The following is a 21,880-nucleotide window of genomic DNA, read 5'->3' as shown; positions in this document are numbered from 1 at the left end:
TCATAGCTGCAGATGCACGCAACTATTCTCGGCACGTGAGCCGAGGATGCGTTTACTGCAGAGGACGGTTTTAGCACACGTTTCCTTCGTCATAAGGAAAGCTGTTTAATAAATTCACATACATCGTTTGTACACCGCAGTCCTGTAAGTCGTCGTTCTGAACGCATATCGTGAGTCAGGATGGGCTATTGAGGCAGTACGCTCCCTCCTTTGTGTGCAATGTACATGTCATAAGTCTCTCGCTGACATCTCAGAGGCACGAGATTTCGCTTGTGTCCTCGTTTGAATCCTCACCAATATAATCTTTCACAAGCTCTCTCAAAAGTCACCTTGCCTCCTCGACACGATAGCTCGACTCTCAGTGGTTCCCTCCATACCTAGTGTATCGTCTCTCATAGCTTCATACCAAGCTCTAACTCGTCATGTCCGGTAGTCCGAGCCGCGCAGTAAGCCCGATCTACGCTCGACCCCCGCTGATAGATCCAGATTCGACGAAAACTAGTGATCGTAGGGGATGGAGCTGCTGGCAAAACGTAAGTCGCTGGCATAAGCTTTCGCTGAATCCACTCGAAGCTCTCTGCTCAATGTGTTTGCCATCGGGCATTTCCCTGAGGCCTATGTGAGTTGCATCCCGTAAAACCACTGACCCCCCCTTCACAGGAACCCACAGTGTTTGACAACTACGTGACGGAGATCGAGCTCGATGGCAAACCGATACAGCTGGCTCTGTGGGATACTGCGTGAGTTAGTGCTTATATTGTCGCTCATGCCTCAGTGGACAAGAAGAATACGAACGTCTCCGACCTCTATCCTACTCGAAAGCCCACGTTATCCTCATCGCCTTTGCAGTAGATTCCCCCGACTCGCTGGATAATGTGATACAAAAAGTGTGTCTCATCTCGCCTCAAAAGTCGCTGACCCAATCAGTGGATCGAAGAAGTGAGAAGCATCTGTGGAAAAGCCATACCGGTGATTCTTGTTGGCTGCAAGACGGATCTGAGGGAAAAGGCCATGACGAATGGGACGTATAATGCGGAAAAATTTGTCGACACGGCATCGGTGAGGGGAGCACCTTCTCACAGCTCGCTGATTCTTCAGGGCCAACGGATTGCCAACTCCATCGGTGCAAAGGCTTATCACGAGACTTCATCGTTGATGAATCTAGGGGTAGATACCGTCTTTGAAGCCGCGACGAGGGCAGCCGTCCTCGTCCGAGACCAAGGTCACGGAGGTGTCGGCGCAGCCTATGACAAGGACGGGAACGACTATACGAAGGAGGAAAAGGGAGGGGTAGGCAAATGCTGTGTCATTTGTTAATGGAAAATCCTCGAGCACACTCAATCGCACGCACGACATAGACGACAAACACGACTTTACGAGGGCCAAGCCTGCACTGCAGCACATCAATAGACGACTGGACGCAAACAGCATGACGGATACCATATGCTTCATATACACTCGGTTTTGTACTCGCTTCAATGGGCCTATAGCATCAATTTATGGGGCTCGTATCGCATGAAATGGTTTGCAGCGTGGCGAGGCATTCATTCTTTTTTTTTGTGACGGCGACCTCAGAGTCTGAGCTTTTGCCGTGTTTGGGCTTCATGAGGGATCTTTGGGTACACCAAGATTCCCAACTGTAGACATGGCTTGTCATTCGCTAAGCGCGGGGGGCAGGGGGCCAACCGATTTACTGGAAACTCCATGTTATATATGCTCGTCGACGCTAACCCATGGAATATGATGTATTCGATTGTGATTTGCCTGTTCCGGCGATCACCGTTCGAGTGACGTAAATTCTGTAATGTTCAACAACAAAAAAAGGTATATTCATTGCATCAACAACAACAAAGAGACAGCATCCAACACGATCATTGTTGATTGGAATCGTTCGCCTAGCAGACTTTTGGCGAGTGGATAAGGCAGCCCATAGCTTGTAGCATAGCGCAAAGATTCTGTGTCCCTACCTGATCACATCCCACCTGTTCCGCACACCTCCCTCTTCTCTCGCCGCACCACATCGCAATGGACATCACCCTCCTCCCACCGACCGCCATCCTCTCGAACCACTCCCACCTCGCAGTCCTCCCATCTGCATTTCCTCGTCGTATAAGAGGCCAAGTGACCCCTTCGGGCCATCCTCACCTCTCTTCAGCCTACCGACCACGCAGACGATCCTTCCCATGCCCTCCGCCACCGATGGACGGACGGTGCATGGTCGACGAGTTGCCAGATGAAATTCTCGTCAACATACTTTGCTTTCTAGACTGGGATCAGGTGCTCCATCTACGCTCAGTGTCTCGACGATGGTCCAATCTGGCGTTATCTCCCACTCTACACCAATCCCTCACCCTCCTGGCTCTCCCACCGACACCCCTGCCCTACATATTACGGATAATGCTCCAGAACATCCGTCATCTTCACCTACATCTCTTCCCTTACCCGACGTCCATTCCCGGAGCGACACATCCCACCACAGCTCTTCTCACTCTCCTTGATGCCATTCCCCCAGATCAACTCATCTCCTTATCATTGCCATTCTCCGCTCCTTATCTTCCCGGCTCTGACCTCGGCAAAGTCCTCAAACGCATCGGCGGGAGACTCGAGCATCTCGACTTGCGGGGCAGCGGACTCGTCGGCTCAAAATGGACGCAATGGATCAAATGGGTCGGCAAGAACGGACATGGACTTCGATCTCTGGACCTGAGCTTCACCTCCATCTCTACACTGCCAGGTTGCCCTACGCCAACTTCACCATTGAGACCATTCCGTAATCCACGAACCTTACACACGGCTCTGCCCCTGACGCTGCCCGTCGGCATCACAGACGAGGACATTCTCGACATTGACCCTTTCCGTAATCTGCGGGTCCTCTCCCTGTCTTCCTGTGCCTACCTCTCCGAACAGGTCCTAAGCGCCTTCCTAGCCCGTCTACCGCCACTGCTCCAGCGCTTGGACGTTTCACGCCTCGAATCGATCACCTTTGAAGCCTTGTGGAACCTGAGAGTGGTCAACAATGCTGAAGCGCATGACCCATGGCTAGCATCTTCTGCCTCTCCCACCTCTTTGATCGATATCAAGGTGGTCGGGATTGACCATCTCACCCGTTTGGACATCCGACGACTCAAACACCACTGGGAAGCTCAACGGCATGTCTGTGTCCCTCCTGCGCCTGCCCCGGCGACAATTCCACAGGTAGCGTGGAAGGTGCCGAAGACGCCGCCGATGAAAGCGAGACCTCTGAGCCCTCCACCAACTCCCTCACCCCCAGACAATTCACGGAGGATGTCACTCATGGATGCCGCACTTGGTGGCGCCCTAGACGCAAAGCATGTGCCACCGTACGGCCTGCCGACGCCGCCTGACTCTGGATCCTCGTCGGACGAGATGGACATTGACGACATCGACCCGATCGCTCAGCTGACACACATCAACATTGTACACTCTGCTATTCTCGAGTCAGAGGATGTGGATGGGTACAGGCGTTTCATCGGTGAAGTTGCGGGAGGTGTCGTGAGACCAAGTGCCTGGTAAGTAGATCGGGCGGGGATGCATCTTGAGTCGAGCCGGGAGCAAAATTGTGCTATGGCCATATGTTCACATCATCTAAGACCTGCTTGTCCACTTTGGGACGCGGATCGTCGAACAGCATAAAATAGATCAATCTGTCACGGACTCAGACGTCTAGCGGCCAGTCATCGGTTTCTACACTAGCAGCAGCCACAAAGTGGGACAGAAGAAGGCCCCACGGACGAAGCGAACAAGCGGCAAATGACTGCCTCATAAGCCTTTTGCCCTCTATCAAGTACCTCAATGTTCATCAAAACGGGCCAGTAAGGTTAAATCAATTTAGCGGCAAACTGTTCCACCGGTGCAAAGGCCGATAGACATTAAGGTCGAACCTTTGAGATGAGCATCCTTATTAGCTTCATCTTGACCTCGACCCTCCACGACGAGAAAGAGAGTTAAATGAAATGACAGGAAAAAAAATCTCATCCGACAGACCCTGTAGTCCGTTGGACTAGGTTTGAATCCGCTTGTGAGTTCCTGCCACATTGAGCGGTCAAATGGGGGTCAGATGATGACGATCGAACGATGACTCTGGGAGTCCCGATATGTCACATACGGACCACTTTGTCACCTCGTGTCGATCCCTGATCAAATCTTACCAAGTAGCATGACCCCCGTTATGGGATGTGAGTCAGTGGCGGCTTCCGGCGTGATGGGCACCGGAATGGCCGTAGGTTTAATTTAGCCAGTCAAAAGTTCGGTTTAGCCGTCGTGGGTCGTGGTCGTCGTTGGCCTGCCTGCGTGTGGTGGTAGAATGTCCCGTTATAGGCTCTTAACATAGTACGTAGGGCTTACCTAAAGTCTGTCCGAGACATTCTGACCATGCTGCCGTTCGTCCATGCTGGATTGTCTTTTTTTCTCTTAAAGTTTCTGACGCAATCTTGCCTTCCCAAGTAATGTCTTTCGTGGTGTCTCAGGGAAGGGAGGTGGGGAGGGGGGGTGAAGAGCGACATTTTGGTTCAAAAACAATGGAAGCAATTGCAGAGAAAGAGTAGTCATAAGCGCCATGCGCTCGTGTCGTGCCCTTCCCTCCCCTCATCAGGTACCAACGGGCCTTGCGGTCCAGCGCACTAGTACTGCGTGTTCCCTGTATTGCGGCCGCGGGGAGATACAAAATCAGCCCAGGCGCCTGGCTGGCTGGTTCGGACCGAGAAGATCAAACATAGCAAGCAAGCAGTAAGGTGAGGGTGGAGGGGGGCGATGACATGAACTGTGATCATAACCGATTGCACCTTTTTTGAACCGACAAGAAACCTTGCTTTGGTCAGTCTACGCATTTCCCGGTCAAACTGCGTATATGCATGTCTCTCGTCTCATCCCAAGGCTCATCGTCCACTCGGCCGTCACCCTCAATCTCTTTCTGTGTGAGACAATCAACAGATTTTGCCACAAGAAGGGGTTTTGGATCCCAATCATTTCATCTCAATGAGAGTCAATGCATAAACGAGTCGTGTCTTCTTTTGTCAGTTTATACTGTTCTACCATCATCACACTCGACACAATAGCGACTGGGACGTTGCATCTTTGAGGGGATTGTGAGGCATGATACCGGTGAGTCAAGTCGTCTGCCTGCTCTGTCCCTTCCCATCTTCGTGGCTCCCTGCTCCTGGCGATGAAGTTCCAATGTCACTTCCTTCCTTGCTTCACATCGGAGGGATGGTCCAGGGATCCAACATGGATCCAAGGAGGATATTGCCATGTAACCTACCTACCTATCTCCCAGCGTGACTATACGCTCTTTTCCCTCTCTCTCTCTCTCCCGCTGTTCTGGTTTTATCGGGACTCAAGGCACAAAATGTGCTCTATATACTACATATAATCCGATCGAGCCACCCACCCAAAAAAAATATCACTCTCTTTTAAGGTCCTCTTTTTTTTTTGATTTTGGGCTGCTGCACAAACCCCGGGCGAGACGGTTGGATTCGGTATCCCCTAACACCCCCTTCCTCCTCTTTCTTTCGATCCTTCATAACCCGAAGAGCGGGAAACGAGGCGGTCTCGAGGTAACAGCGGATGACGAAACGATCTCTGGCTCTGGCGGGAAGTCGAGATCTTCCCGGAGCACACACGAGAGAGAAAGAGAGGGACCGCTCGGTGGTGGTTCGTGGATGTGATGTTAATTTTTCGATGCGTCCTAGACTCGGGTCTGAACACCTCGATGCTTGATCCTTCATTGTTCAAAATCATAATCTCACCCGGTCATCAACGAAACCCCCCTCCCCTCTCCCACCCCTTCACACCCTCATCAAATCATGTTCTGATCTAATCCTGAACCCTGTTTGTTTCCGACCTCTTCTAGAGGGAGGAGGATCACGAGACTCTGTCGCAATTCCCTTCCCCCCCTTTTCACGCTCGAGGGTCTAGTCGCAGTCGGATTCAGACCTTTGATCGAATGGCAAACGAGGCTCACAAGACGTTCCGGACAAACTGACCATATACATCTCAGAACCTCTAGCGAGACCTTGTAGCCAGGTGGACACTTGGCGACTCCCTCCCTCCTTTGCCCCCGTCATCTCATCTCTACCTTCTAGGTTGGTGCCTCAGCAAAAGTTCCAAGGGGGATCAATCCCCTCCACAACGGCCCGCACAGCGACCTCGTTTCAGTCTCGACCCATCCCTGTCATCTCATTTATAGCGCCAGTACAAGCATCTACACACCTCTCTCGAACACCAACAGTGAGTATCCCTTTCGCATGGCACTCGGACCAATTGTTTCCGAGCCCCTCGCCACACTGTCCTTCCTCGAAGGGCACCTTTGACCAACGGTATTCATTTGGGACGACCTTTTCGAGGGTCATGCTGTCGCCATGCTTCTAAGCGATGATCAATCCATCCCCTTCAGAGACAGGGTGGTGCATGTTCTTATACCTGTCATCCTCGTCATCACCAAACGCTGACTTCTTCCTCAGAAAAGCCCTTCATCATGGACCAGAACCAAGTGCCATCATCTCCACTCCAGCAACACCGTCCGACCTCCTCTCAATCATCCTCCGAGGACCGTCCCAACGACGCCCTCGCCTGCACCACATCTCCTCCTCAATCTTGGTCAGGTCAACCTGCCGCCCCATCCACCTTTGCCCAATGGCAGGGGGAGGCGTCCACTTCCCGTGAACCATCACGATGGGAAGGTCAAGTCGCTATAGAACAGACCATGGAGGATCCTAATCACTGCCCGACGCCTCGACCACCGCTCATCGAGATCCCTAGCATCTCTTCCGCACTCCTCACTTCCAAACCTCTCAATCGAGCTTCTAGCGAACCCCTTGAGACTGCCTTACTCTCTCGCAAGCGCGGACGATCCCTCTCTCTCCCCACCAACCTCACACCACCACTGGTCAAAAAGCACAAATCTGTCCATACCGTGCGCCTCGCTTCTGCTCCGAGCAGTTCAATCATCAAGCCGATACCTTCCTTTGCTCCTCCGCCCAAAATCCCAGTCCAAGTCTTGGTGGCATCTCGACAACCTCCCGTCACCAACTCGTCCCTCAAGTCGCTCGATGCCAAGGAGATTTTACGAAATCCTCAACTCCGACACGATCTTCTTTTCGACTCGCTCGCCTTTCGACCCGTCATGGCGTCTGCGCCCGGGTCCAAGAACTCCAAACGAGCAAACGACGCAAAGACGAGCAGCATCGTTGCTGACATGTACTGGGATAGTATCGAGGCTGAGATCACCACTGGATGCCGATGTGTTCGATGGCAAGTTGACAACCCAAACGAGAAGGATCTCGACGCTTCCGTCATGGACACGAAGCGACGAGAGACTACATGTATATGCGGGAAATTCAGACTCGAGTATACAGAGTCGCAATGGTGGGAAAGTCAGCAAGCTAGGTGGTCTTCTCGGATCCCAGAGCTCGTCAGGAGTGAGCCAAGCCATGACATGCGAATGTAACGCTAATTCTCAGGCCTGCGGGATCTCCTCATCTCTCTCATGGGATCCACGACACCCTGTCCCGACCCCTACGCACACACTCTTACGCAAGAATCGGCTCAAGCTCACGAGCGTTCATGTCCGACCGTCACACACGCTCTTATCCCTGAGCTGTGCGCCGCGCTGGATCCTGAATTTCTGACTATCCAAGCGCGCCGGAGACTCTTCCCCCTGGGCATCTTTTCGATGCTTGGCGAGGCAATGAAGGTGCATTGTGCCCCGATACGTGATGCCATGATCGAAGACATGGTGCAGACGGCAAACAGTGGCAATGCGGCTCAAGCACTGAAAAAGTGCTTTGCCTGTGCGGAAGTGATGAAACTGGTGAGCTGTCTATTGCGAAGACTGCTTACGCTCAGGACATTGCCAATCACCAAGTCCATACACTTAGACCGCATCTGTGGAAAACGGCTGTCAAGGACGAGCTTTCAGCCTTTGCCATCTTTGTCCCCTCCCTGTCAACCTCTGTGACTCGAAAATGGATTCGCGACGCTTCGATGCGAGTTCTCTCATCGACGAGCCCGTCCGAACGATCTGAACTCCTCAAATCACGTTTCGAACTTGTGTCGAGATCTCTTGCCGAAGGGTTCATGGATCTCGTCTTCTCAGACTTCTCCCCCGTGTCATGGCCACCCATCGTGCAGAGTCGGCTGCACGGCGCAGCTAGTGTCCAGCTGGCCGAAGGGACCGAGACGGGTGGCGTGATCCTTCCGGAGTCCTTCAAGATGGACAGTCGGCGGATCAAGAACTTCAATGCCGATGTCATTGACCTGTCCATCCTGCACATTGTTATGGGAACGGCGAAGAAGCTCTGGAAACGTCACCACCCACACGTCAAGGATGCGTCATTCGTTAAGACGGTAAGGGAGGATATCGAGGCTGCCATTATGGAAGGCGGTGGAACCTTGCCGTTGAAGGATGACTCTTTGTCGCTCAACTTTGTGACTCGCGTGTACAAGGGCAACGAATCAGCACCCTCTGTCTACCCTTCCGCCCAGCTCCACGCCATGACGAGGGAGGCACAAGGTATCCACGACTTCCTCCGCACGGCGATCCGACCGGACTCGTCGTCATACAGCACGGCTTCCGACCGTGTCCGCAAGGCGTTAACTTTGATTCTTTCTAACATGTTCGCTGCGGACCAACTTGATCCCACTTCAGCCCACTACGAATCGGATCCTCGGTCTCCTACCCCCTCATATGTGCGTCTGGCCAATCTCTCAATTGCCGATGCAGAACCGGTCCGCTCAAATCCCTCCCTAGTGGCGAGGGAGCTGCATGCGGCGGTCCAGGCGAATCACCGTGAAGCGGAATTCGAGTTGTTGTCTGCATTGGATTTGTTGGATCTCAAGGGGGAGATGACGGAGCTTGCCAAGAATATGAAGCGGATCGCCGGATTTAATCTTCGATGTTTTGCATCCTTGTACGGCGGCAAGGGAATGGTGGTGGGCTGAGCATAATATACACGTTGTACATATCATGTTGTCATGTAGCATCAGGCGCCGCAATCGCAGGAGGACATTATTGCCGTTGGGCCGGAAGTTGTCCGAGCGAGCGGAAATGCCTTTTGGGTTTGAACGTTTCATCGATACCTCAATTCCAATCGACTTGCATCGTATGCTGCTATACTTTGTGCGGCACGGAGAGACTGACGAGTGAGAGTTCTATATTTCTCCGCTAACACCAAAGCAATGCCAATGGGATCATCCAAGGACAAAAGGATACCCCTCTAAACGATCACGGACGCCTCCAGGCTGAGCTGCTCGCTGACCGCTTGGAGAATATCTCATTCGACCAAGCATGGACCTCGGAGCTATCTCGAGCTCGAGAAGTGAGTCCATGGTACACTGATAGAGCCCTGACGTCAGACTGCGGAGATACTCCTCTCTCGACATCCTCATACACCGTTGTACACCCATCCCAAGATAAAAGAACGGTTCTTGGGCAGCATGCAGGGGAAGCAATGGCCAAGAGGTATGAAGCGGCCTGATGACATGGAGCCCGGTGACGAGTGAGCCCTGCCTAGCTGCGTGCTGGGAAACTCATACCTTCAGATTTCAGCGGCGGGTCTGCAGCTGGGTCTTTTCGTTCTTGGACAGCTACGCCAAAGGGAACGATTTTTCAAGCTTGGCTTTGCATGATCCACCGTCGTCTCCCTCACTCATGTCACATGGCGAGCCAAACATTCTCATTGTCAGCCATGGTGCTTGGATAGCGACTCTCCAAAGATCGCTCCCCGCCTTTCCGTTCACCACGTTGCCCGCCGTCGACTTGCGAAGGAGCTGCCGGAACACCAGCATGATGGTTGTCCGCTGCAGGCCGACTCGAAGCCAGGATATGGAGAGGCGTGAATTGGCCTATCAACAGGCCAAGAAGGACTGGAGAGAGCAAAAGGCAAAGTCTTCCACTTTCCCTAGCCTTGGACACCAGCTCAAAGACAAGGCTGAAGCCGTCTTGCATCGTTCCCGCGATCCTGAGCCCTCGTCGTCGATCGCTCCTCAGCCGAGACGAGTCATTGAAATGGGCTGGGAGGGAGAGTTATTGTGCTGGGGAGATGTCAGTCATCTTGCAGAGCTTGATAGGACGCAGGAAGAGGCTAGACGAGTGCAGAAAGACGTCATGGCGCAGGAAGTAGCGGACGACGTGGCAACTTGACACCTGCCGATGACGGTAAGTGGCAATGAACCTCGAGCACCAGACTGAGCGCCTATGACCTCAGCTGAATCGCCCGAAGACTAGTATCCCATAACAAGGGCGCAGGTAGCCCTCAGCATCAAGCTAATTGACGGAAACTAGGATCACGATTTGTCCCACTTCGTTGTTAACACTCGACATCGACCTGAGGATCCTAAAGACTCTCGCTTCCGCTACAAATTACTTGACATGTGCATACCTGTCGCGGCCAAGCTCGGCCTAGCTAAGGCAAAGTCATGCATCGAAGTGTGAGCTCCTACAGCAAAGCTGGCCATCTCAGCGCTCCACTCCCCAGGTCTCGTTGCCCCACCTTTCAGACTCCAGATTGAAGCCTTGCCTTGCAAGGTACTCCATCGCCGCCGATGGGTCATCGACGCTGCTCGATCCACCTGCTTCCGTTTCCGGAGCATACGGCGCAAGAAGGACATCTAAACCGTCTGACTCCGCAGCATCCGTGTTAGCGACCCGTGATGAGGCTCCGCTGTCAAAGCTACCACCGATGCCTCCGAAGAAATGCTCGTCCAAGTCGGGCGCCCTCATATCGGGATTGGCGCTCTCCGAACCTTTGGTCAACTGCAGTTTATCCAACTTGAATTCTAGAGCGTCGATCGTGCCCATCACACTTGAACGATCGTCATCGAAATCTGAAGCACCATCCTCCTCTTCCTCTGGAGGATGCATTGACGTGTCTGGGTCTCTATCTGCATCGCTTATCACGACAGTTGGGCCCGAGGTCGTTACGATTGTTCGCCCATCTTATTTTCGTAGTCTTTTTTTGGGTTTCGCCGTCAAAGGGCGAGCGGGCCGCCCTCCTTGGTGGTTGTTGTCATCTCCATGCTCGTCGTCGACATCCATAAAAGACCGCTTACTCCCTCTCGAGCATTGTGAGAGAGTGTCGGTCGGATTATCGGGAGCGCGCATAGAAGAGGCCGACGTGAGATGCTCGTAGAGTGCTCGAGCGCTTTGGTTCCTTGGTTTCTGATCTCTCCATGTCGTCTTCAGGCTCAAACCGCAATGAGACACAGTGTGATTTGCGTTAGAGGTGTCTTTGTCGACAGGGTACGCCGCCAATCCTCGACCAAGCAGGCGGTGGCAATGAGAATCCTCTGTAGCCTTTTCCAATCCCCAGCGATACACCCCAAATCTCTCTCCCTTCATGCCGATTGGTCATAGGCGGCCGTTGGAAGGTCTGGATCACCACGACAAAGGATGGTGATCTCAGAATCGAGGATAAATGCGCTCGCGAATCGTCCAGGCGAGAGTCGTGAGAGATACGAGCCGAGGACTTTTCTCACTCTGCATAGGATGATGAGTTGGGTCGAATCAGACTGATCAGAAATCAATCATTGCCAATGTCATAGAAACGAGGTGAAGAGCGGGGATCTGCCGGAAGCCAAGCTGCGCCGCTAGAGGCTTAGAAGTCAGCCTCCGGTCAAACTGGGTACGGACCTGTTCCGACCACGACAGAGCTTCAGGTAATCAAGGGTCATTTGCATTCCAGGATCAGCCTATCCTCAATCCGCCGAAAAGCTCTAGCGTTACAGCATCATCGCCTGGTGTGGGGATATATTCAGATTCGTCCGTTACGCTCGCACAAGTTGGCGACTGATAGGCGATTCGTGGAGAGGACGCATTGAAGATTACACAGCTTGCAACGCCGTCGTGATCGCGATCAAGACATAGCGAGTCAATGGTCGATATCATGTCCGTTCCATGCTGATAAGGGCAACCATCACAATTACCATCCATTCGGCAGCCGTCTGGCTCAGAGGATAGCTCTGTATCTTGACTTGCAGAGCGACAACCAATCGTGATCGTAGGATTATTGATGCTGTCTATCGTGTCGACTCGGGTCAGGACACGGTGATAGCCGTCGTGCTGCACATCCGAGTCTAAAGGTATACATGTCGGCGATTCAGGTGGAGGGGTGTGCAACCCACAGTTCGCGAGACGGGGTGAATAGCCCTCAGCCATGTGACGTGTTGTAACGATCGTCAAAGCTCCGTCATTATTGTCCCCGGCCCTGCTTCTCTGGGTGATTTGCCGTTTGGTGACTGGAAACTCTTCTATAATGTCATCCTGGTCAACAATACACCTGCCAATCGAGCGTTTCCTCTTGACAGTGACTGTAGTGGGCTGGTCAAACGTGGGGCTGCGGGATGAGCCTAGGGCCACGGGCAATCCTGTCAAGGTCAGGTCTCCATCTGGCAGATGGTACAGCATCCTCGGAAGTCCTGCACGATCAGTTTCTCGTGGGATAGTCTTGGTGAATTGACAGACAGATACGGGTCATTCGCGGTGACCGACGCCGACGACATCCATGCCAGCTAGGCTATCCTTTCATGCTGAATCTTCATGCCTTACCGGGGACACAAGCGTTTCACCACTCGCAGCATAGGTCCAGATTGTCCAGCTGTTCCCCAGGGTCTATCCATCCTGCCCTCAAGTCTCCGAAAATCGCCTAAAATACAATCGGTTATAGGTTTTGAACCGGCGGCGGCGGCGGTGGATGATCCGGGATTTGAGGGGGGCAAACGTCATATATATATAACAGCTGTACTCTGGTTGTTGTTGTCGTTATAGTAGTAAGGTATTGCATCTCTTGCGAGGATGTCAAGCACAGAGCCGCCAACATCAGGTATGATCCCTTCGAACTCTAGTCAGACACCGGCTCCACAGCCTACAAAGCCAAAGCTCAACGGTGACCCAAAGAAGCTGCCCAAATTGCCAGTCCCGAAATTGGAGGATACATGTAAACGGTATCTGAGGGCCTTGAAGGGATTGCAGGATGAGGAGGAGCATCATAGGACAGAAGTGGCCGTCAACGAGTTTCTGACTCATGGAGAAGGCGAATACTGGCAGAAAAAGCTTCTTGAGTACAACGAAGGCGTCGACAGCTATATTGAGGAATTTTGGTGTGAGTTCAAAGAGCTACCGGTAGGCTGCAAGTACACTGACTTGGGGTGACAGACGAGAGCTATTTGTCGCATGCCGAATCTGTTGTTCTGAGTCTTGTGAGCTGATTCGCCGGCAGCGTGCTCCTGCTGATCCCATTTTCAGAATCCCTTCTTCGTCCTCTCGTGAGTGACGTCGACAACGTTGTCCAACAGGCATTAACATAGGTAGATCCGATGTAACCCCTCGAGTCAACCCACAGCTATCGAGGGCAGCCTCACTCATCTTGTCCTCCCTGTCGTTCATCCATGATCTGCGAAATGGTCTCCTCACACCCGACTCTGTCAGAGGCACCCCTCTGGACATGAGTCAGTATGAGCGATTGTTCGGCGCCTGTCGAGTGCCGACCGATGTGAGCTTGCCCATCGAGACTGCCAGCTGACCAACAGAGAGGCTGTCGCATGGAAGTACACGATGACAGCCGGCACATTGTCGTAATCCGACGAGGGCAGTTTTGTGAGTATTGCCACAAGTATCCTCCTGATAGCTCGCCCCTAGACTGGTTTGACTGCCTCGACTCGCACTATCGACCGCTGCAGAGTGATAAGGAGATCTTCAACAACCTCGAAGCCATCGTACGAGACGCCGACAAGACACCCGTGCTCCAAGTGGCTCAGAACGCCATGGGTCTGCTGACTACGGAATCACGAAAAGTCTGGTCACATTTACGTGAAGAATTGATCAAATCGAACAAGAACAATGCGAATTGCCTCTCGGTGGTCGAGTCGGCCCTGTTCATCGTCTGTCTCGATGATGATGGACCAGAGGATCTGGCGGAATTGTGCGGAAACTTTTTGTGTGGAGGATACAAATTGGATGGTGGCGTGCAGGTAGGAACTTGTGAGTGCCAGCTTTCCCTCTCAATACTGATACCGCAGGCACGAACCGATGGTATGACAAGGTGAGATCTACGCGCCGGCTAGAGATCTGATCTTCAGCTGCAAATCATCGTCTGCGACAACGGTGAGGCAGGCATCAACTTTGAACACACCGGCGTAGACGGACACACCGTACTGCGATACGCCGCGGACGTTTACACGGAGCTGGTCCTCCTTTTTGCAAAGGTGGGCATCCCAGAACTCACTCGGCTCATTTCTAGACTATCAATCCCTCGACACCATCCCTATTCAAAGCAAGATTCTCACCTCTTGCAAGAGCCTCAAAGGCCAAAGCCGAATCGAACGAGGAAGAAGACGTCGACATTTCACCGAAGAAACTGGAATGGCGTCTGACTCCAGAAATCAAAGCTGGCGTCAGATACGCTGAGACAAGGATCTCTGACTTGATCTGTCAGAATGATTCTCAGGCCATGGAGTTTAGAGGTTACGGAGGGACATTCATCAAGCGTCATGGGTTCAGTCCGGACGCTTTTGTTCAAATGGCCTTCCAAGCGGCTTACTATGGTCTCTATGGTAGGTCACACGGTACCGCTTGTCTGACACATCAGGTCGGGTCGAAAGCACTTATGAGCCAGCCATGACCAAGGCGTTCCTCCATGGACGTACGGAGGCTATTCGGACGGTTCAGCCAGAGTCCGTAACCTTTGTCAAGGCAAGTATTTCCATCACGTGCAGTGCCAACGATGTAGACGTTTTGCTCCGAATCCGCGTCGACTCAAGAAAAGGTCAAAACCCTTCGTGATGCTTGCAAGCGACACACGCAGCTCACCAAAGAGTGCTCCCAAGGTCTAGGACAAGATCGGTAGGTCGCCAGCCTTGGGAACCCCCACTGAATATAGTCATCTCTACGCCATGCGATCTCTCATCCAGAAAGAAGCTCAGCGGCAAAGTAACGGCTCGAGTGGAGACAGCCATGCGAATGGCACTTCTGGCGTCAAAGTCCCCGCCATCTTCACCGATCCGGGCTACGGACTTCTCGGAACCAGCGTCCTGTCCACCAGTAATTGTGGTAACCCAGCATTGAGACTCTTCGGTTTCGGGCCAGTCACACCGGAAGGTTATGGTATCGGTAAGTCTGAAAACGGTCCACTTGTTAACTCGTCCAGGTTACATCATCAAGGATGAGGGGATTTCCATTTGCGTCTCATCCAAACACTTGCAAGGCCGTCGATTCCTAGCTACGATACAGGCGTATCTTTTAGAGATCAGAGGCATGTTAGTTCAGCTGTGGAAAGAGGCCAACGAGGCACCGGAAGCCTTTATGGATCACACTGGTATCCTGAGAGATGCTCGGACAGGCAAGCCTATCGAGAGTGTGGACGAGGAGGAGAAGGAGAAGGAAGGGGAGGAGATGAGTAAGTTGCGACTTTTGAATCATTGCTGACTCTTGTGTAGTGGGCGGGTTTGGGTTCTTCGATGTCGGTGCTCAGTCAGTCGCTCCTCAAGCGAGAAGACGGCGGCCTCAAGTTGGTAAGTACCGTGACTCGCCTCGTTGCTGACTGTTCATCAGGCAAAGTCTTGTCGATTGCAGAATATTAAGATGTTTATAAATGTCATCAATGCATCACCTGTGTGCTACTTGCCAAACCCGCTAAAGCTGATTGTGTCAGCTCGAGCTCGAGGGCATGAGACGCACCTGACAAAGCCTGATGGCGCATCTTTTCCTTTTGGCTGATCAGTTGGTGGTGGGTTGAACGAGCCAAACAGCGAAGCGCTCGAGTCCCCCAGTGTCGGGGCCGTACCGCTTGAATGGAGCTTAGGCGCAGACGCGTGACTGCGGCGTGATCCACCGGCACCACCACGTCCACTGTGACCTGATCTGGCGACTGAGGCGGGCACTCCGGCGTCCAAACTGAAGCTGATCCCGCCAAAGCCAGAGAACGAGGGGGCTGCAGGCGGCGGATGATCCACAGAAGAGGTGGCCGCGCTCGGTTCAGCTTTGATTTCTGCCACATATGTTCCTGGTTCAGGTAAGTCATCCATATTAATCGGTCGTCTTCGTCCCTGCAGCTCGTACATATCGATCAGTGGAACCTCCTTGATCCTGTCGAGTATGACGTTCCACTCCGCTCTCGACCTCTCGTCCTGTTTCATTTCTCGCATAATCGCTTCGGGAATGTGATACTCCTGAACATGTAGTGATGGAGTCATGCTGGTGCGCGACCGCCGAGCCAATGGACCAGGCGACGCCTTCTCAGGCGTGTGGAAGCGAGGCGGCGTCGTGAATTTGATTTGCGCGATCCTATCCGCGAGATCATCGACGTTGTCCAGTTGATCCCGGATTGCAAGCTCGACTTTTTGGTATGATCGTCGCAGTTCTCCGAGTGATTCATTCCTGATCATGCCTGTAAGCATAGCACAGACCGACCGGTTATACTCACCTGGCCCTAGCACGATCCTCTGTAGAGGGCCGATCGTGCAGCCTATCCAGCGACTTCCTTAACCTTCTCATCTGCGATTCGATCTCGGAAATGGAGCTTTCGAGCTTTAGAGTGATCGCAGCTTGGTCAGGTGATGGATCACCGGCTTTATTTCTGGCAACGAGGTCGGGATCCTTTCTAGCATCGAGATATCTGTCTACCTGACCGGTTTTCATGTCGCCTGAAGACGGGGTCAGTAACATATCGGAACCGGATGACCCACTCTTGAGCATCTGCGATTGCAATTCTGCCATTTTTTCCGATGCCAATTGGTTCGACTCTGTCCCGTGTCTTAATTGAGCCGAAATGTCGCTGACGATGGCAGGCATATCTTTCAATGAGGTGAAAGGGATCGCCTTGTGTTCTGATATATTAGCCAATGATAGCTTTGCAAAGCCAGGGATGTCGAATTTGGCATGGTAGTCCTTGTTGCTCTGCAACATATCCTTGACGCTATCGATATCGTCCGACATCTCCAGGATCATGCGCTCCAAGACCGCAGACATGGTTTTTTGACCGGTAGACCTGCTCGGAGTCGGCCTTTTGTGAGGAACTCGAGAGGAGATTGTGAACTCCTTCGGAACAGGCGGGGGTGCAGCGGAAGGCAAGGGAGTGGCGATCGTCGCTGTGGATTTACCGAGGTCACCGAAAGAGAACGGTGCAGAAGTTGTCGTGGCGGCGGCGACTGGTTGCGCACCAGGTCGACCAAGACCTAATCCTGATCCTGGTTTCCGCTGATCTACAATGTTGGGAGCAGCCACCGCTGCTGGCGACTCTGGTGGCGTGCTGGTCTCATGTATAGAGGGCACAGAAGGCGGGTTTGTCCCCAGCGGCGAGCTGGTGCGGGCAGCGTGCTTCAAGCCGAAGCTGCCAAGATTCTTCTGATTGGATCCGAACAAAGGTTGGTTAGGCGTTGGGCCAATACGTGAAAATAGGGAATTGGCAGATGAGGCGTCTGCGGATGGTTTCGTGAACCAGGGAGGCGGCGATTTGGGACTCTTGCGAGTCGCAGATTCCTCCTCCGCCTCTTCTTCTGGACCCTCCTCTTCCTCCACGATGGATGGCAAATCGGGCTCGACGGAACTCGAATGACGTCGAAGATGGGTTCCTTGCGCGGCAGCGTCGTCACTGGTCTCACTCCCGCCGTTGCGCGCTACTTCATCGTCTTCGACCTCTTCATCGGCTGGCTCGTCCTCTTCGTCATATTCTTCTTCTTCTTCTTCTTCTTCTTCTTCTTCGTCGTACTCCTCCTCGTCCTCGTCCTCATCTTCGTAATCTACCTCGTCTTCGTCATAGTCGTCCTCGTCGAAGCCTTCTTCATCGGCGTCTTCGTCTGACAGTGCACCGGCGACCCCGTCTTGGTCAGATTTTGCGTCAATAGCATCTGACTTCTCACGGTTCGATAGCGTTCCATCGATGGTCGACACCTCCTCCCGGGGCAGGGCTTCAGAAGTCCCCACGGGCAGTTCGCCTGCAGCTGCCTGCTGAGGAGATGTCGCTGCCTCATCCGAAGATGCTTCGCTTCCACTCTCACTATCACTAGCAAGTCTTGAAGGCCCCGGGACTGCTTTGAGCGAAGGTGTATCTGTCGATTCTGGATTTTTCCGCTCCTCCTTGAGCTTGACGGCAGGTGACTCTGATGTCGACGGACCAAAGATCGACGAAGACGATCTGCCTGTCCCTCCGGACACAGCAAACGCAGACTTTCCACCTGTGGCCGCAGAAGCGAATCCGCCAAAGCCTCCGAAAACAGGCTTGCCGTCATTTTTCTCAGTGGATTTGCTAGCGAATGCTCCGAAACCACCCGTGATCGCGCCGGACGCGGCGGGAGACCCGAATGCGCTCTGAGTCGAGGCTGATTGTTGTCCAACCGCAGTCGGCATGGATGGTTTGCCGAAGGCAGACTGGCCGAAGGCTGGGCCAGCGGACGGCACGGAGGGCTTTCCAAATGCAGACTGACCGAAGGCTGAGCCAGTAGATGGCGCTGATGGCTTGCCTAAGGACGAGGTGCCAAAAGCAGAGGGCGGAGCAGAGGCGGGACCCGAAGAGGATGAGCTGCTGAAGGCATTCACTGCCCCTGTAGACTTTGTCTGAGCCCCGAAGGCGCCAAAACCAGACGATGTTGCACCAGCGAACGCCGTGGCAGGCTTAATGAATGAAGAAGTGGGAGCAGCCGAAGCAAGGACAGCGGGACGGTCAGTTGTATCCTGTGGAGACGCTGGAGGAGAATCGTCATCTTCTAAGCCCGGAGGCTTTCCACTCTGTCCCTTTGGCGAAGACGGTGGTGAATCTGCCAGCCCCGGCACAGAAGTATTGGTCGACAAAGCTGAAGCGAACCCGCCGAATCCGAAGTCATCCTCGACCGGCTCAGGTTTGGGGCTGAGGGAAGAGGTCGTCGGCGAGCGCACAGGCGAGACTGGGAGTGGCGGCGATGGGTCAGACTTGACTACTGGCTCAGGCTCAGGCGTTGGCTCAGATTTCGTGACTGTCCCGGACCTGGTAGGTTGTCCTGGGTCCTGATGCCCACCAAAGACAGCAGGAGCAGGCGTCGTAAATGGGGAAGGCCCAGACCCGAACGCGCCAGCCGACCCAAAAGCACTTGCACTACTACCACCCCCGAAAGGTGACGCCTGAGGAGTGCTTGAGACGCCGGAACTGCCAGCGTGGTCAGAAGGCTTTGCTCCGAAACCAAAAACAGTGCCAGACTTCGAATTGCTGAATGCACCAAAGCCCAGCGAGCTAGACGAAGACGGTATCGCTCCGAATGCTGAACCGCTGGATCCAGAGCTCTGACCGAAAGCCGATTGTCCAAACGGATTCGGTTTGCCAGATTGCCCAAAGGTTGATTGACCAAAAGTCGAGCTCGGGCCTAGGGATGCGGATTGACCAAATGAGGACGATCCGAAAGCAGCAGGCGACGAGCCTGTCTGAGGAGACTGAGTAGTCGCTGGCTTGCCAAATGAGGAGGATCCGAAAGCTGAAGGCGATGAGGACGATGGGCCGGAGGCTTGCCCAAATGCTGAGGTTGAGGCTACAGGACCAAAGGCAGACTTCCCAAATGCAGATGTCGATAAAGCAGCCTGGCCAAAAGCAGAGGAGCTTGGCGAAGGGCTCGTTGTCTGCCCAAAAGCAGACGGGACCGAGTCAGAGTGAGGCGCAGAGGCGGAGAATGGAGACGATCCAAAGGCAGGCTTCGGAGCTTGACCAAAAGCAGACTGTCCAAATGCAGAGGAGGACGAGATAGGTCCAAATGCCGGAGAGGCATTAGACGATGTTTGCCCAAAAGTAGATTGACCAAAAGTAGGTCGCACAGATCCATCAGATGAGCCTGCTAATGCAGTTTGACCAAAAGCGGAAGAGGTTGTCTTTGCCGGCGTACCCGAAGGAGTGGTTGATTGGCCAAAAGCTGACTGACCGAATGCCGGTTGGCCAAAAGCCGTTGCAGGTGATTTGGCAGGTGTCGTCGAAGACGCGGAGACGAAGGCAGACTGACCGAAGGTTGAAGACGATGATCCCGTCGGCGTTGTCGATGTTGCAAAAGCGCCGAATCCAGATTGACCAAAAGCCTGGACAGGTGGTGGTTTGGCGGGCGTACCTGACGGAGTGGTTGTCTGTCCGAAAGCTGAAGATCCAAACTGCGAGAATGGTGAGGAAGCTTTCGTAGACTGGTCAGAAGCTGAGGTGCCGGTTGGTACCCCGTCGGACTGGCTTGTGGAACCAAATGCCGAGCCGAACGAGGACGCACCGAACCCACTCAGGCCTGAGGCTTCCGGGAGTTCAGGGTTTTCTGCAAGTGCATCAAGTGTATCGATACCTGTGTCCATCGTGGTATCGGGCGTCTCTGATGTACGAGTTTGACTCGGGAGCTGCGAGGGCTTGAGCATCCCGGGATAAGAGCCAGCGGATTCGTATTGTACATTGAATGACACAATGAAGCCCTCTTGACTATACGCGATGACCCTTGGCGGAGGCGGCAATTCAGGCAGCTCGATTCCACCTTGTATGCCCCTGATTATCGGTTTTGACGTGGTCAAATCCAGGGCCAAGCCGAGAACAGACGTATCGTCTCGGCCGGCTTTAGCAGCAGGCATAACACCTCGAGAGGTTTCATCCAAAATCAACAATTCCCACTGCGGTGGTTCAGAGGGTTGTTCGGAGTCTCGACCTCGCATGACTCCTATCTCCGAGGCGAGACCAGAGATCATAAAGGCCAAGTGCTTCGTGTCACTTCCCCAAGCTTTGAGACTGGCAAAATGGCGATATAAGCTTGAACGGCCTTGTAAGCCGAGCACATCGTTCGGATCGAAGAATTTGGTGAAGAAGAAAGTGGATCGTTGCCGATGTATGATGTATATGTCCAATGGATCATCCAGTTGTCCAGAGGGGTTGGCATAGCCAACAAAGAAAAGGTCGTTCTCGAGCCACTGTATGAAGACCGCCTGAAAGCCTTCTTCTAGTTCAGGTGGCGGAGGAATCTCGGCCTTTGGAGTGCCATCTGGAGTGTACTGGACCAGCCTGGCCTCTGAGGTTCCAACGACGATCTGCTTGCCTTTCGCGGACCAGCTTGCAGCGGAGAAGGGGCCATTTATGGGTGAAGCTTGTCGACAAGTCTCGAGGTTTCCAAAGATTAGCGAATTTGAGGACAAGAATGCGACGTGATGTGACAATTCTTCATTGGAAGGGGCAGGGTTGGGCAGAATGTCCAGGAGGTGATTTGGCAGGCCATCGCTGAAAGTATGATATGGAGTAGTCTAGTGAGAGTCAGCGATGTCACAAAGGTCTGCTCACATTGCCGCCAACAATGTCCGACAGCCGAAACATCTGCACTCCTCTACCTTCGAGTCCCACGATCAGGCGTTCCTCTCGCATCGCAAGTCTGAATAAAGTCAATACGCGATCCTTCCCTCGAGGCATCCCACCTGATCCATATGGGTCGAGAAGGTAATGGCACGGTATAAGCTGGAGTCGACGTTGGGGAAGCATCTTTAGGCGTATCTTCAAGCAGTTTGTGTACATCTGACAAACGATGTATCCGTATATCTGAGGCATCAGCAAAAGCTCTCGTACATTGCTGCTCACCTGTATTCGACCCGACAATCAACAAATCATATAAATTTGAGATCGCCATCAGGTTGCATTCCTGGGGTAGACTGCCAACATCAACCTTGTCTGATACTCTGACATAAACATCGTGATTCGTCTTGACAAGTCGAAGCCACTGAAGTGGGGTTCAGGATAACACTCCTGCTTCTTTGGCGGAACTCACATCGGCGTCCACTTCGTCCCCGTCCATTCGTCGTCTGCTTGGTCCAGCTTCAGCATTCTGGTCCATGTCCAGAGCACCAAAGGAGTTGCTGTCCAGCATCCTGGAACGTTGGTCGTCCAGCCAATCAGTCGAGACCCTTGAA

The 21,880-nt window shown here is 53.2% G+C and overlaps 8 protein-coding genes across 8 annotated transcripts; 6 read left to right on the top strand and 2 right to left on the bottom strand.

Annotated features, from left to right (window-relative positions):
• The first annotated feature begins 88 nt into the window (after nucleotides 1-88).
• On the top strand, nucleotides 89-1,539 carry BD324DRAFT_630456 (ras family-domain-containing protein). Its single transcript, XM_022016333.1, has 8 exons — nucleotides 89-170; nucleotides 255-446; nucleotides 487-533; nucleotides 574-619; nucleotides 661-740; nucleotides 776-887; nucleotides 928-1,059; nucleotides 1,099-1,539. Exons 2-8 carry the CDS (start codon nucleotides 423-425, stop codon nucleotides 1,315-1,317), a joined length of 660 nt encoding a protein of 219 aa, XP_021870300.1. The 5' UTR covers nucleotides 89-170; nucleotides 255-422; the 3' UTR covers nucleotides 1,318-1,539.
• Nucleotides 1,540-1,842: 303 nt separating this feature from the next.
• Nucleotides 1,843-3,980, top strand: BD324DRAFT_630452 (hypothetical protein). Its single transcript, XM_022016332.1, has one exon. The coding sequence runs from the start codon at nucleotides 2,026-2,028 to the stop codon at nucleotides 3,532-3,534; it is 1,509 nt and encodes a 502-aa protein (XP_021870299.1). The 5' UTR covers nucleotides 1,843-2,025; the 3' UTR covers nucleotides 3,535-3,980.
• Nucleotides 3,981-6,493: 2,513 nt separating this feature from the next.
• Nucleotides 6,494-8,958, top strand: BD324DRAFT_652068 (T-complex protein 11-domain-containing protein; the record flags this gene model as incomplete). The annotated part of the gene is made up of 3 exons (XM_022018433.1): nucleotides 6,494-7,436; nucleotides 7,479-7,828; nucleotides 7,864-8,958. The coding sequence occupies 3 exons, from the start codon at nucleotides 6,494-6,496 to the stop codon at nucleotides 8,956-8,958; spliced, it is 2,388 nt and encodes a 795-aa protein (XP_021870298.1).
• Nucleotides 8,959-9,029: 71 nt separating this feature from the next.
• On the top strand, nucleotides 9,030-10,355 carry BD324DRAFT_528254 (histidine phosphatase superfamily). The gene is made up of 5 exons (XM_022013001.1): nucleotides 9,030-9,159; nucleotides 9,194-9,335; nucleotides 9,373-9,515; nucleotides 9,559-10,174; nucleotides 10,224-10,355. The coding sequence occupies exons 1-4, from the start codon at nucleotides 9,065-9,067 to the stop codon at nucleotides 10,157-10,159; spliced, it is 981 nt and encodes a 326-aa protein (XP_021870297.1). The 5' UTR covers nucleotides 9,030-9,064; the 3' UTR covers nucleotides 10,160-10,174; nucleotides 10,224-10,355.
• On the top strand, nucleotides 10,067-11,643 carry BD324DRAFT_528327 (hypothetical protein). The gene is made up of 3 exons (XM_022013003.1): nucleotides 10,067-10,174; nucleotides 10,301-10,446; nucleotides 10,544-11,643. Exons 1-3 carry the CDS (start codon nucleotides 10,169-10,171, stop codon nucleotides 11,145-11,147), a joined length of 756 nt encoding a protein of 251 aa, XP_021870296.1. The 5' UTR covers nucleotides 10,067-10,168; the 3' UTR covers nucleotides 11,148-11,643.
• BD324DRAFT_528265 (hypothetical protein) lies at nucleotides 11,433-12,740 on the bottom strand. Its single transcript, XM_022013002.1, has 3 exons — nucleotides 12,479-12,740; nucleotides 11,648-12,432; nucleotides 11,433-11,611 (listed from the first exon to the last, which is right to left on the bottom strand). Exon 2 carries the CDS (start codon nucleotides 12,419-12,421, stop codon nucleotides 11,702-11,704), a length of 720 nt encoding a protein of 239 aa, XP_021870295.1. The 5' UTR covers nucleotides 12,422-12,432; nucleotides 12,479-12,740; the 3' UTR covers nucleotides 11,433-11,611; nucleotides 11,648-11,701.
• A 14-nt stretch (nucleotides 12,741-12,754) lies between these two features.
• Nucleotides 12,755-15,593, top strand: BD324DRAFT_630438 (acyltransferase ChoActase/COT/CPT; the record flags this gene model as incomplete). Its single annotated transcript, XM_022016331.1, has 15 exons — nucleotides 12,755-13,115; nucleotides 13,169-13,212; nucleotides 13,259-13,278; nucleotides 13,325-13,505; nucleotides 13,543-13,609; nucleotides 13,652-13,993; nucleotides 14,032-14,054; nucleotides 14,092-14,217; nucleotides 14,253-14,565; nucleotides 14,601-14,704; nucleotides 14,742-14,854; nucleotides 14,892-15,121; nucleotides 15,159-15,407; nucleotides 15,448-15,522; nucleotides 15,563-15,593. The coding sequence occupies exons 1-15, from the start codon at nucleotides 12,809-12,811 to the stop codon at nucleotides 15,589-15,591; spliced, it is 2,223 nt and encodes a 740-aa protein (XP_021870294.1). The 5' UTR covers nucleotides 12,755-12,808.
• Nucleotides 15,594-15,627: 34 nt separating this feature from the next.
• On the bottom strand, nucleotides 15,628-21,837 carry BD324DRAFT_652063 (hypothetical protein; the record flags this gene model as incomplete). The annotated part of the gene is made up of 8 exons (XM_022018432.1): nucleotides 15,628-15,649; nucleotides 15,689-16,387; nucleotides 16,434-16,653; nucleotides 16,696-21,223; nucleotides 21,261-21,348; nucleotides 21,392-21,512; nucleotides 21,552-21,690; nucleotides 21,739-21,837. 8 exons carry the CDS (start codon nucleotides 21,835-21,837, stop codon nucleotides 15,628-15,630), a joined length of 5,916 nt encoding a protein of 1,971 aa, XP_021870293.1.
• Nucleotides 21,838-21,880: the final 43 nt, after the last annotated feature.

This window comes from Kockovaella imperatae, assembly GCF_002102565.1.
Source record: "Kockovaella imperatae strain NRRL Y-17943 chromosome Unknown BD324scaffold_9, whole genome shotgun sequence".
Classification (NCBI taxonomy): domain Eukaryota; kingdom Fungi; phylum Basidiomycota; class Tremellomycetes; order Tremellales; family Cuniculitremaceae; genus Kockovaella; species Kockovaella imperatae.
This window is presented reverse-complemented; position numbering and strand designations above follow the sequence as displayed.